Source organism: Symphalangus syndactylus, chromosome 3 (genome assembly GCF_028878055.3).
Source record: "Symphalangus syndactylus isolate Jambi chromosome 3, NHGRI_mSymSyn1-v2.1_pri, whole genome shotgun sequence".
In the NCBI taxonomy this organism is placed as follows: Eukaryota; Metazoa; Chordata; class Mammalia; order Primates; family Hylobatidae; genus Symphalangus; species Symphalangus syndactylus.
The window spans coordinates 66989358-67004558 of record NC_072425.2 but is presented as its reverse complement, the minus strand read 5'-3'; the positions used below and the strand labels follow the sequence as shown (position 1 = coordinate 67004558).

General features: G+C 34.7%; 1 protein-coding gene across 3 annotated transcripts in view; it reads left to right on the top strand.

Moving 5' to 3' along the window:
- VPS13A (vacuolar protein sorting 13 homolog A) overlaps nucleotides 1–15201 on the top strand; it is a 264964-nt gene that overhangs the window by 231855 nt on the left and 17908 nt on the right. For all 3 annotated transcript variants that reach the window (XM_055272202.2, XM_055272201.2, XM_063636975.1), the window contains one exon: nucleotides 14671–14756. In XM_055272202.2, the coding sequence (XP_055128177.1) occupies nucleotides 14671–14756 (86 nt within the window). The remainder of the gene's footprint in view (nucleotides 1–14670; nucleotides 14757–15201) is intronic.

Below are 15201 nucleotides of genomic sequence, written 5' to 3'. Positions count from 1 at the left end.
ATAAATGGAGATCAATTAAGAATGCTTACACTGTTAATTTAATCATTAATATTAGTGAATGAATTTGTGAGTTCATAAAGTACAGTGAGTACAGCCAGCATTATACAAAACGTAGAAAGTCCTGCATCAAAGGAAAGTGAAACAAATAATTTCAAATAGATCTGTGTTAAGATAACTAATTAGAATAATTTATGATTTTCATAGGGATTAATTGTCCGGTTTGTTTTAACGTGGCAGAATATCATTCTCAATAAGTATGATAAATTTATTTAGCAATTATTCCATATCAATCAATATATAGCAACAGTCTACCTCCAAATATCAATTTTAAAACACACGTTTAACAATGTTATAAAACTGGCTTTTGATGAATCTTCTTCATTGCTTACACATGTTTTAAGCAATGAAATTTTAAAGATTTCTGCTGAATTGCATTATGCCATTCTTCTGGATCTTAGAGATCCTCAAATACGTGAGCACTGAAAATATTATAGGCATTATTTTTGGTTTTTAAAAGCAACCAGGATAGTAGAGATTTAGCTAAGTATACTCAATTTGTCGTGATTGGGCATGTTATATTTTTCTACTATAAATTATCATTTATCAGTAACCTGTTAACTACATTATGTCTACAAAGGTTTTCTGAGTATATTCAATAAAACTTGGCATTTCTATGAATTAAAAATTTTACAGACCTGCATTTCTAGGGAAAAAGCTAAAAACCTGTGAATCCATTTGCTGACATTGATTCTCAGTTGACAACTTTAGTATTTTATAAAGATATGAAATTTTTCAACATTAGTTATTTTCTACATTAAATAGATTATTTTCTACATTGAAATATGCTCATTAGAGAAAAGCAGGAAACTAGAAAAGGAAAAAATTATCCTGTCTCCCCACCAATTATGGTATATTTCCTTTTTAAATTTTTTATTCACCTGGTTATGACCCACAAGTATAAATTGCTATTTTATGTTTTACTACGTATTTTTATAAGCAGCATTATTAACTTCTAAAGATTAAAAAAGCATACCACTCATAGAAATATCCCCAATTGGGAAAACTAGTCTTTATTTATGGAGCACATAAAGAGCAAGCAGAACTCTTTTTTTTTTTTTTTTTGAGACAGAGTTTCACTCTGTTGCCCATGCTGGAGTGCAGTGGCTTGAATAAGCTCACTGTATCTTCAAACTCTGGACCCAAGCAGTCCTCCTGCTTCACCCTCCCAAGTAGCTGGGACTGCAGGCATGCACCACTATGCCAGGGTAATTTTTTAAATTTTTTTGTAGAGACAGGGTCTTGCTATGTGGCCCGGGCTGGTCTTGAACTGAGCTCAAGCAATCCTACCACTTCAGCCTCTCAAAGTGTTGGGATTTCAGACATGATCCATTGCTCTCGGCTTTTTGTTTGCATACCTGATGTAGAAGCTTTTTTCTTTTTCGTTAAACATTTCTACCTTTTGACTCTATACTTTTTTAAAAACGTTTCTTCCCTTTAAGTAAATCTTTTAAAATGTGTGTGCATGGGTATGTGTGTGTATGATTCCTGTGTCCTTCATTGTGTCTGAATGTTGACAGCTGAGTTGTCCTGTGAGTGTAGTATAGTGTGTTCTTAAACATTTCAGGTATTTTTGAATTTATCTATGTTGTCTTTGAATCTTTTACAGAGATTCTATAACTGCCGTCATGTAAGTTGTTACAGAAGGGAGGCTGTTTTTGTGTCTTGTGTATTTCTTTTCTTTCAGAAATTACAGATGTTTATAATTAGCTTCAAACACTGCCTTAATAGCAATTGGAAGATAACTGCTGTCAGCCGACGTGGTCTTTCCCTTTACTTCAGGAGGAGAATGACTACTAATCTGGAAGAAAGGGCTTACTATAGCAGTCAGATCACCAGAGTAGTGCCGAACACTTCCTGGCTTCATCTGAAAATTTGAGTAAGTGGACAAGAACTAGGAGACAAAGGCTATTGGACTTCACTCTTCATTTTATAGCTCTTCCTCTCCAGAAGGATACTTCTGAATGGGATGAGAACATTGAAGAGAGCCAAATTGTGTTATCCAGGCAAATTAGAATTCTTAGCATCTCAAATAAAGCAGATTCCATGGAAAAGATTTCCATGGATTTTTGGATACAATTATCATACCTTACTAGTTTAGCAGGAATCTGTTGGAGAGACTGTCACATTTTCAAAGGCCCAAATATTGAACATTTAATAGTGTGTACCACTATATTTTGGACCAGTGGAGTCCAAAATAGAGTAACGAACCCACTTAGAACCTTCCAGTGTTACATAAAAATAATTTTTGAATAAGATTTTGAAATTAATTATGTCTTCCTCTGGTGGTGATGATTCCACTTCGTGGAGGTTCAGGTTTTTTCTTTCATCTCAAGTGTAAAATTTATTCATTTCCCACAGCCCGCCACCCGCCCCCCCCCCCCCCGCCACCCCGTCCCTCTCTTTTTGTTGTTGTTGTTGTTGTTGTTGTTTGTTGTTGAGACAAGGTCTCACTCTCTCGCCCAAGCTGGAGTGCAGTGGTACAATCATAGCTCACTGCAGCCTTGAACTCCTAGGCTCAAGTGATCCTCCCACCTCAGCCTCCCAAGTAGCTGGGATTATAGACATGAGCCACTGCATCTGGCCTAATTCTTTTTTAATTCAGGAACTTAAACGAGACTGATTTGATTTCTAGATCTTTCAGTTTGTCATCATTGCATCCCTTAAATTTGTAAATATATTAAGAAAGGATAAATGCTACTGTAACAGAAAATTCAATACATTATAACATTAAAAGAAATCCTCAAATATTAAGCCCAGGTACGTTCAATTGGAGTCTTACATCTTTTTAATCAAAGATCTGTCAATACAGCTAAAAGTGCAGTGAGTATTAACTAGAAGGTCTTCAGCCTTAATTAAGCTAAAGTTGCTAAATTCTGATACAGGAATCAACTCATGATTTCTCTACTGATGTGATAGAGCTCTACCTAGTAACTTTCCCTAGTTACCTTGGACACAAAGATTCTCAGCATAAGGTGAGTTTAGGAAAGCTCATTCAGAAATATTTGTGTGTGTGTACGTGCATGCTGTAACAATAACATTGTTAGAAAACTAGTATATGTTATGAAAAGGCAATTTTTTATTAGCCAAATGTCCTGTGAAAGGATACATTCACTTGCCGAATGAAAGTTATCATGCAAAATCAGATTAGAGGCCTCTTTTCGAAAACTCATCCGAAAACAAAATTTAATGCCATCTATTAAAGGAAGCACCGTGTTTTTTGGTATTTTGTTTTTGTCAGTTAAGAATCTTTGGTTTTAAATTCAAATGAAATTGATATCCTAGTCACTTCTAATGATGACTCTAATGAATTGTAATGGTAATTTTTCAGTGAAAATATCACTGTAAAGAACCCTATGGAAGCACTATAAAGAAATATACATTTAGACATTTCTGTGGTACTTCAAGTCTAAAGTAGTTTGAGTTAGAGATCTTATGAAGATGCAGTGTTGGAATACAAATATTGGAGATTGAACATTTCATGTAAAGTTAATCTTTCTAGAATAAATTGCCAAAATAATAAAATATATGGATATATATATATATATATATAATTGAATTTTTGCTGGCTTTATTTGGTAGCATAGTTTATATGAATACGAAGAAAAGAATTAATGCCATGTATTCATATGTTCATTTGTTCTACAAATGAATTCAGTTCTGTTCATTATATATTCAGACACTCTTGTAGATAGTAGAGTTACAGCCCTGAAGAGAGTATGGAAGGTTCCTGTCATCTCTCATGAGTTTATAATTGTAGTGAGCTTTATTGTTCTGGTGATGGGGCATAAAACATATGCCATGTTAGAGGCCAACCCAGTAATGTCAGATCTTCACAATCTCATTCCTGTTTGTTGTTTAGCTGCTATATGCAAGGCTCTAAAGAACATTAGGAATCAGAGACACCTAAGATATGACCCATCTTCCACAGAGACAGTGATCCCTAGGTATTATATGAACTTGAAGCATTGCAAGAGACATGATACAGTTTGTGAGATATCTAAATCCATATACCAATGAACTGTTAAAATGAGATCCCACTGAGTCTGCTGGAATATATATAGTTCTTCTGTGCTAACTCGTTTTGTTAATAAAAATTATTTTGAGATATAGCAATACCCTGTGGCTAAGGGCCTGGATTCTGGAGCCAAGTAAACCTGAGTTCAATTGTAGCCTTTTTCTTTTACTAGAGTTATTATTTTTTATTATGCTTATCTGACCTCAGTTTCCAGGTTGTAAAAGAGAGATAATTGTAGTGCCTATCTTGGTGTTGTTGCTAGGGTTAGAACAAATGAGGCAATGTATGTACAGCCATACCTCAGAGATATTGCACGTTCAGTTCCAGACCACCAGAATAAAGCGAATATGGCAACAAAGCAAGTCACATGAATATATTTGTTCTCCAGTGCATATAAAAATTGTATTTATAATGTAGGCTATTATGTACAATAACGTCATTAAAAAACTATATATATATATATATATATATATATATATATATATATATATATATATATACCTTAATTTAAAAATACATAATTGCTAAAAAAAATCCTGATCATCTGAAGCCTTCAGTGAGTCCATCTTTTTTGCATGCCTGGTGTTGATGGTTGCTGACTGATTAGGATAGGGATTGCTGAAGGTTGGGATAGCTGTGGTAGTATCTTAAGATGAAGTTTCCCACGTTGATTGACTCTTCCTTTCACGAAAGATTTATCTGTAGCATGTGATGCTGTTTGATAGCATTTTACCCTCAATAGAACTTCTTTCAAAATTGGAGTCAGTCCTCTCAAACCCTGCCACTGCTTTATCAGTTGTTGTTATGGAATAATCTAAATCCTTTATTGTCATTTAAACAATCATAGAATCTTCCCCGAGAATAGATTCCATCTTGAGAAACCATTTTCTTTGCTCATCCATAAGAAGCAATTTCTCCTTTGTTCAAGTTTTCTCATAAGATTGTAACAATTCAGTTACCTCTTCATGCTCCACTTCTAATCCCCTTGCTATTTGCACCATATCTGCAATTACTTCCTCCACTGAAGTCTTGAACCCTCAAAGTCATCCATGATGGTTGGAATCCACTTTTTCCAAACTCCTGTTACTATTGATATTTTGACCTCGTCTTGTGAAACACAGATGTTTTTAATGGCATCTAGAATAGTGAATCCTTTCCATAAGTTTTCAATTTACTTTTGACCAGATCCATCAGAAGAATCACTCCCCGTGGCAGCCCTACAAAATGTATTTCTTAAATAATAAGACTTGAAAGTTGAAATTACTGTTTGATCCATGGGTACTGTAGAATGGATGATTGTGTTAGGCATGAAAATGACATTAATCTCGTACATCTTCATCAGAGCTCTTGAGTGACTAGGTGCGTGGTCAATGAGCAGTCATACTTTTCTGAGCGATAGGTCTCAACAGTGGGCTTAAAATATTTAGTAAACTGTGCTGTAAACAAATGTGCTATCATACGGGCTTTGTTCCATTTATACTGCACAGGCAGAGTAGCTTTAGTGTAATTCTTAAGGACTCTACGATTTTTTTTTTTTTTTTTTTTTTTTTGAGATGGAGTCTCGCTCTGTCACCTAGGTGGCATTCAATGGCACAATCTCGGCTCACTGCAACCTCTGCCTCCTGGGTTCAAGCAGTTCTCCTGTCTCGGCCTCCTGGGTAGCTGGGATTATAGGCGCCTGCCACCACATGGCTAATTTTCATATTTTTAGTAGAGATGGGGTTTCACCATGTTGGCCAGGCTGGGGACGATCTCTAGACCTCAGGTGATCCACCCACCTCAGCCTCCCAAAGTGCTAGGATTACAGGCATGAGCCACCACACCTGGCACTTTTTTTTTTTTTTTTTTTTTTTGAGATAAGAGTCTCGCTCTGTTGCCCAGGCTGGAGTGCAGTGATATGGCCTTGGCTCATTGCAGCCTCAAACTCCCAGGCTTAGTTGATTCTCCCACCTCAGCCTCTTGAGTAGCTGAGACCACAGGCATGTGCCACCACATCTGGCTAATTTTTTTTTTTTTTTCTGTAGAGATGGGGTTTCACCATGTTGCCCAAGCTAGTCCTGAACTCTTGTGCTCAAGCGATCCATCCACCATGGCCTCCCAAAGTGCTGGAATTATATGCGTGAGCCGCCTCACCTGGCCAGGGCTCTAGGATTTTTGGAACGGAGTGTTGGCCTCAACTTAAAGTCACCAGCTGCACCAGGCATGGTGGCACCCACCTGTTGTCCCAGCTATTTGGGAGGCTGAGGCAGGGGGATCCCTTGAGCCCAGAACTTCAAGTCCAGGTTGGGTAAAAGCAAGACCATGTCTCTAAAGAAAATAAAGTCACCAGCTGCACTAGCCCCTAACAAGAGAATCCGACTGTCCTTTGAAGCTTTAAAGCCAGGCATTTACTTCTCTCTAGCTACGAAAGTCCTGGATAGCATCTTTCAATAGAAGTCTATCTCATCTACATTGAAAATCTGTAGTTTAGTGTAGCCACTGTCATCAGTGATCTTAGCTAGATCTTATGGGTAACTTGCTGTAGCTTCACCTTGTGCTTTTATGTTATGGAGGTGAATTCTTTCCTTAAACCTCATGAACCAATCTCTGCTAGCTTCAACTTTTCTTCTGCAGCTTCCTCACCTCTCTCAGCCTTCATATAATTGAAGATAGTTAGGGCCTTGCCCTGGATTAGGCTTTGGCTTGAAGAAATGTTGTGGCTGGTTTATCTTCTATCCAGACCACTGAAACGTTCTTGATATCAGCAATCAGGCTTTTTTATAATTTTTGCTTTCTTATAATTCTTGTGTTCACTGGAGTAACACTTTCATAATACTTTCCTTCAAGAACTTTTCCTTTGCATTCAAAATTGGCTGTTTGGTACAAGAGGTACTACCTTTCTGCCTAACTCAGCTTTTGACATGTCTTTCTCACTAAGCTTGGTCGTTTCTAGCTTTTGATTTAAAGTGATAGACATATAACTCTTCATTTCACTTGAACACTTAGAGGTCATTGTAGGGCTGTTAATTGGCCTAATTTCAATATTGTTGTTTCTCAGGTAATAGGGAGGCTGAAGGAGAGGGAGAGGATTTGGGAAACGTCCAATCGGTGGGGCAGTCAGAACACACACATCTATAGATTAAGTTCACTCTCTATGGCTGTAGTTTATGGCACCTCAAAAAGGACTGTAAAATAGCAGTATCAAAGATCAGTGATCACAGATCACCATAACAGATATAATAATGATAAAAAAAGTTTGAAATATTGTAAGAATTACCAAAATGTGACATAGAGACACAAAATGAGCATATGCTGTTGGACAAATGGTGCCTGTAGACTTGCTTGATGCAGAGTTGCCATAAACCTTCAATTTGTAAAAAACACAATATCTGGGAAATACAATAAAGTGGAGTATAATAAAATTAGATATGCCTGTAATTATTAGCATGGTGCCTAATAATAACTTATTATATTTTTATTATTCCAGATGAATACCATTTTATGCAAGTTCTTAGTCATCATTATATAAATTCCTCATTTTTCTCCTCTTTGGCAAGATAATCTATTCTATTTACAAGTAGATTTTAAGAATTTAAAAGAATAGATTTTAAGAATTTAAAAAAGAATCTTTTTTTTCCTTTCAAGGTTAATAGAGTAGTTAAAATACCATGACAGTTTTCCACACATACTAATTGGCAAGCAGTTGAAACAGTAAAACCTCAGTGATTTGAACTGCTCTGAGTTATACAGTATTTTAAAAGAAATGTTACTGCTGCTTTCAGGGATATATAGTATGATGGACCCATAAATGTTGATCCATTAGAGGTTCTGCTGAACTTTAGTGAGACTTTTGTCACTGTGCACCTACATTACCCTTGATGCCCTCACTCTGGTCCTTCTCCTAGAATATATTACATACGTTAATTGATGGTCTGCTGTTGTCAGTACATGTAACTATTTCATGAGCATAGTTCTTTTCCTTTTCCAGGCTTTTGGTTGTACCAGTTGATGACAACAATTCATATCTCTTAAGATATAGTAGTTTCTTTTTTTTTTTTTTGAGACGGTATAGTAGTTTCTTACACTTGATTTTATGTCAAAGGTTATGCTCAGCTTTCCTGCCCTGTCTAAGCTGTCAATATAGCCTATACCTATGGTTTTGCTGACAGTCAAGATAGCATATTAGCATGGGAGAGGATGAAGGTATGAGGGATAAAATAAGTGCTGGTTGCTCTTCAGATTTGACGATATAATCAATAAGATTTTATTTTTTTAAAACCAACTTACCTCAGACAAGGTAAGCTACATGTCACTTCTTTATTCTTGTTTACATTTATTCTCATTCAATAATATGAAATCATTGTTTTGAGGTAATAAATTTCTACTATATTTGATTATGAAGCTTGCTTGAATACCTTCTTTTTCCTAGCCATGGCACTCAAGTCTGAGGTTTGAAGTGAATTAGTAAAACTTTCTTTATCCCTAAACATTCATCATATAACTCTAAGGAAGTTATACTTATTGACTAAGTTTTCTCTAAAGATAAGATTGTTTTGAACAATTGGTCTGTTTACTTCTTAAATAGTTTTAAAATGGCAGTATTTACCATTTTACAATTAATTTCCTGAATTTTGTTGGTTTTAGAAATAAGCTTAAATTTTAAGTAGAATCTATTCATAAATGCTTCCTCTTTCCCACTCATCTCCTGAACCCTCAAATTAACCAGTCTATAAAACCATTTGTTATCTATATATTTTCTTGCTTGATAGTGTTCATTTTTATCTTTTATTTAGATGAATTTTGTGGTTTTTGTTTTTTATTTTTTGCTTTTGAGACAGAGTCTCGCTCTGTTGCCCAGGCTGGAATGCAGTGGTGTGATCTCAGCTCACTGCAACCTCTGCCTCCCAGGTTCAAGTGATTCTCCTTGCCTCAGCCTCCCAAGTAGCTGGGATTACAGGCTCCTGCCACCACAACCAGCTAATTTTTTGTATTTTTAGTGGAGACGGGGTCTCACCATATTGGCCAGGCTGGTCTCAAACTCCTGGCCTCAGGGGATCTGCCCTTCTTAGCCTCCCAAAGTGCTAGGATTACAGGTGTGAGCCACTGTGCCTGGTTGAATTTCATGTTTTTAATTCCCCATTTTTGCTATTTTCTTTAAACTCTCATTCATACCTCTTTGCAACACTTGTCTTCCAAATGAGTCAGATATTGATTAGATTTTGGTTTTTTGTTTTGCCGAACAACATGTTCTTGTCCTTTAACCAATTTTCTTAAATATATTTCCCATTAATGATTAACACATTCTTTGGTTGGGACTTAAAGCCTTTTATTTTAGTGATTTATTCCTATTTTTAATCTTTTCATATTTTGCATTATTTTTCAGAAGTATTTTTGTTAAGGGATTCTGTTTCTTCATAACATTTGGATGATTTGAGAGTGTTAGAAATGTCTCTGTTACCATGGCTCTGTTCTTCAAGTTCCACTTTCTTTGTGTTTCCAAATGTATCATTAATTTGGTCTGAATTTATTTATGTCTAATAAAGTATGGTTTATGTACTCATCTTTTCTAAATGCGAAAGGACCTGTTTACCAGTAACCATATATTTTAATTATTACTTATAGATTCTGACAATTGTATATAATGAATGCAGTTTCCATTGTGTTTCTGTTTATTTCTCTTAGTAATTCTTTATGATAGGTAGTTTATATATATACTTTTAATGAATAAGAAAAAAATGTTTTTCCTTTAACATTTAAGCATATAAATGAGGCTAACATGTCTAAAGTACTGGCATTGTTAATTCCTTCATATTTCAGCCAAATCTTGGTCTTTATGTAAAGGCCCTACATGATGATTCCCAAATCCTGATTTTGCTAATTCTCCATTTATTTTAAAGGCTATCACAAATTATTTTAGTAGAACCATTTATACCTAGCATCTGTTTGGGATGGAGGAAGATAGGATTTTTGACACTAAATTATTTGAATAATGTTGACCTGGAAAAAATTAGCAGCCTACCTCGGCAACTATCAGTATCCAGGGATATCAAAGACATTTTTTGAGGTACCATGAGGAAAGTATGACTGATGCCATAAGGAAGAAACATCATGATATGTTTGGTATAGTGAAATGCACTGGAATTAGAAGTGAAGAATCCAGTTTTCTGAGCCTAGTTTTGCAACTAACCCCAAGCAAGTCATTTAGATGTACTCTTACCTAATTACACAAGATGGTGAAAATTTAGATTTAGAAGATTCATTAGACACTTACTGATCCTCAGTTTCTTTGTGTGTAAAAGGAAGAGATTGGTTTGGATGAACAACAGGAGTTTTTTAGGTCTAAAATTCTGGGGGTTTTTCCCCAAAAAAAAGATGTTTTGAGTAGTCTAAAGCTTCTTATATAATGCATTTATAAAGTCAGGCAGGAATTTGTGACTACAAAGTGACATTTGTAGACTTTTTACAGCGTGATGTTCTCTCCCATTAACTTCTGTGGATTCAGTTTGAAAGTTTTGGATTCTGTTTATAATGTTCTTCTTCCGTATTCTCATGTTTATAATGGAGACTGACCAAGATTTTGCTGTGCGATGAGTTATCTTTGACGTTTTGACGTTTATTCAAATACAGTCACTCTAATAACAAAGGATACAGTTGATTATGTTTCAAAGCAGACTACTATGACCATAAAGCTCATTCATCTTTCAAGTGTTACATTTAAGGTTTTGGATGGAAAGCATTATATGAATTACTTTCTTTGGATTTTTTTAGCTCTTATTTATACCAGATGCTGTTGTGACTGTTGAAACTGGTTTAATTGCTTATATGCACAGATTAGATTTCATTTAAGTTGGGTGTGGAAAGTAGAAAGTGATGAGAGGTAGGCTTAATTACAGTGCCCAAACTTAGCATAATATGGAAATAAAAGTTAGGTACTTGGAATAAACCATAGCTTTTAAAGTATTGGAAGGTTACGATCTATTAATGGTGTATGTAGGCTCTTGAATTCTATTAGCAGTGGCATTCTTGAGGAGATCAACATTTGTATTCTTCATTTTAAAACTTCGCCATATGGAACAAAAATGAATCTTTGAAAGCCAGTTTCTTTTCAAATATCAAAAAACTGAAACAGAATAAAAGAATGTAAAATTAAAAATAAAAGCTTAACTTCTGCCTCCACCATTATGCTTCAAAAGCCCAGTGACAGTACTGTTAATAGATTGATGTATACCTTCCAGAAGTTTCTTACATACGTACAAATATATGTACATGTATGCATTTCTACTTTTCATTCTATGCATTCTCTTTTGTAATATAATTTTATTTACTATATCTTATACATCTATGTCAGTATGCACAGGTCTTCATTTTTCTTTTTTATGACTTCATAATGCTCCATTGTATGGCTGTACATGAATTTATTTAACCAGTACCCTTTTAATGAATATTTAGATTTTGTGCTTTTAATACAATATTGCTGTGAAGATTCTTATATGTATATTTTGTCATACTTTTGCCTAAGATAAATTCTAGCAGTGTAATTGCTGACTCAGACGGTATGTTTAATTGATTTACATTTTCCTAATTTTGAGTTATAGTGAATATTTTCTCATGTTTATCAGTCAGATTTTTTTTTTTTTGCTGAGCTACCTGTTCATATTCTTCACACATTTTTCTACTGCTTTACTCATTTTTTTCTGTCAGTTTCTTCAAATTGCTAGAATTGTCTATATTTTGAAATTGACTCTATATCTCTGTACTGACAAATATTTTCCCAAATTGTCCTTTGATTTTTCTGTTATTTTACTTTATTACTGTTTATTTGCTTATCATTTTGCCATTCAGTAGTGGTAAAGTTCTATGTACTTAACCATTTTTCATGTTGTGTTTTATGGACTTTGTTATATTTTGGCCTTTCCCACTTCAAGATTATTAAAATGGGCCAGGCGTGGTGGCTCATGCCTGTAATCCCAGCACTTTGGGAGGCCGAGGCGGATGGATCATGAGGTCAGGAGATAGAGACCATCCTGGCTAACACAGTGAAACCCCGTCTCTACTAAAAATACAAAAAAATTAGCCAGGCGTGGTGGCGGGCGCCTGTAGTCCCAGCTACTCGGGAGGCTGAGGCAGGAGAATGGCGTGAACCCGGGAGGCAGAGTTTGCAGGGAGCCGAGATCGCATCACTTCACTCCGGCCTGGATGACAGAGCGAGACTGTCTGAAAAAAAAAAAAAAAAAAAAAAAAAGATTATTAAAATGTTACTTTTTCTATTACTTTTATAGTTATTTTCTATACTTAAATCATTGATCCATGTAGAATTGATTGGGTATAGAGAGAGAAGGATACAGCTTTAGCCAGTGAGTTACTTGAAACACCATTTATTTGATAATACATGTGTTTACCCACTAATTTGAAGTGCTGTCTTGATGTAATAAATTTCCGTTAATTGGATAGGATTTTATAATGTCCTATATGCATAGTGGTCAGTTTCTGTAATCTGTATTCTTTCCTTTGATATGTCTGCATATACTTTACCAGCACCAAACTATTTCACTACTGCAGCTTTATAAATTGCATTAATGTCTGCTAGAGTAGTTCTTCTCATTCTTCTTTCATAATTTACTGGATATTACCACATATTTTTCCTAGCTATATTTCAGTATAATTTTGACAAATCGCTTCTTACCTTCTACCCCATGCTCCAAAAACCACCATCTTGGGATCACATGAAGTGTGTGTGTGTGTGCGTGCGTGTGTGTGTGTGTGTGTAAAAATTGGGAGGGAGTCAACATCTTTATTATGACAGATTTTTATATCTAAGAATAAGATGTGGATTTCCATTTTCAAAATTTCTTTTACTCCCCTGAATAGAGTGGTATGGCTTTTATCACCTATATTCTGCACATTATTTATTAAACTTACATGTAAATATTTATCTATCTTTTTATTACCCTTGTGAACGGGATTTCTTTCCCTTCCATTTCCAAATTGATTACTGGGTTTTGTGTGCTTGGATTTTCCAGATGTACTGTCATCCACAAATAATTTCTACTCATAATGCTTCTTCCTCTTAATAATTTATATTTGTTAAAACATAGTTCTTTTCATCTAAGTTTTCAAAATTATTTGCATAATTTATAAGTTATCTAATACAGTAGTCCTATCATATCCACAGTTGCTTTCTGCAGTTTCAGTTACCCATGGCCAACCATGGTTTGAAAATATTAAATGGAAAATTTCAGAAATAAACCTTCACATACCTTTTATTACAGTATAATTGTTCTGTTTTATTATTGGTTATTGTTAATCTCTTACTGTGCCTAATTGATAAGCTTTATCATAGGTGTGTATATATAGGAAAAACCATAGAATATATGTACGGCTCAGTGCTGTCTGTGGTTTCAGGCACCCACTGGAGGTCTAGGAACATATCCCCCTGCAGATAAAGGGGAACTACTTAATTCATATTAATTTTTTCTGAATCTGTATTTATGTCCCTTTTTCATTTGTAATACAAAGTATTTGTGTTTATTTGCCCTATGTACTACAGTATTCTTTTCCTCAATATTTTATAATCATTGAAGTTAGAAACTTCTTCCATGCAATTAGTCTGTATGACTCACCCTGCTGTTTTAGTTTTTTAACTTCTTTCTCAGATAAGAATGAAAACTATCAACTTTCTATACGAAGATCATCATGAAGTCACTTCTTAGCTTTCTTCTAAGCTAAATAATTTTAGTTTTTTGGTACAGCTTCATGGAACACAATTTTCTAAAACCTTTATATCCTCTCTTGGATTTCTTTATGATTTTTCACATTTTGGCTAAATTCATAACATGCCTCTTCTTGAGGGATCTTAGTCATAATTACATTGCTTGCCTTGCCTGTAAAAATAGTAGGCTAGCCTGCTATATACTTTAAATAGCTGAAGTACCTCCATCCTCAGAGCAAATATTACTGAAAATGGAATTTAAAATGGTAACTCTATTTTCTTCATATGGTTATATTTACATTTCTTGGAGCAAACAATTGTTAATAAACAGTGTCATGGATAGACAGTGTTTCAACAGTCTTGAAAATAAAGATTGTTTTAAAGGCTAAGTAAGCCTTGGGGTCATTGTCCAGAAACTCTCTGCTCTTTATTTTTTAATAAGTTGTGAGATTGACAAAGAAAAGCATATTTGTTATATATGAAATTTCTGGCTCAAGGCAGAAGCTAATAAGTAATTTATGTGATGCATATATTTAGATATGTGTTAGTATTTACATGTGTTTTTGTACAAATATTATTAAATACTAATATGTTTTCCAATATAAAGTCATTGTAATAGTTAAATACCTCATTAGATTGAATTTAAACTTTGTAAGATAACATCAGCTTCTAAAAGTCTAGCATTAAAGGTTGGCATTGCTGCAACTGAGTAATCTTAAATAAAGTAGTGCAAGTAGATGCTTTCAAAAAGGAAACAGCAATGATTTTACAAATAATTAAATCTGTTTTCTGTATGTTAATGGTTTGCCCCATTGAGAAATGGTTTTTAAGAGGACTATAAGGCATTGTTTGCATTACAGTAGGAATACTATCAATTTTCTCATTGTCTCTCACTTTTTTCTTTTAGGTCATGGAAAATGGAAGATTTGCAAAATACAAATATTTTACCCATGTCATGATCAATAAGACAGATATGCTAATGATAACCAGACGGTAACTTGCTTTCTTTCTCTTATGTAATTTTATAAGGGGTTAACTGACAGTGACTCATGAGGTGAAGATTTGTTATTCACCTTTTGTTCCATATAGTCACACTGATTCTTGGGTCTTCTTGCTCCACAAGCCTAAATCCCTAAACATTACATAAATTTCCTGCATAGCTTTGTGCATGCGTACAGATAAACACAGTCATGCACAGACATAAATATTTTAGTATTTGTTTCAACTAATTCAAATGGATGCAGAAATTCCATAAAGCTGTCCTCTTAAAAGTAAGCTTTCTCCTCTCTGAAGAAGTGTACAATTTTAGGTTATCCCAGAAGTCAGCAGTCCTCTGGTAGTATCTGTTAGAATATATATAGATTCACATAAGTGGATATACTAGTAGAAGCAGATAAAATTTTAGGTGGATACTGCAGCGACTTCTTCAAATAGACAG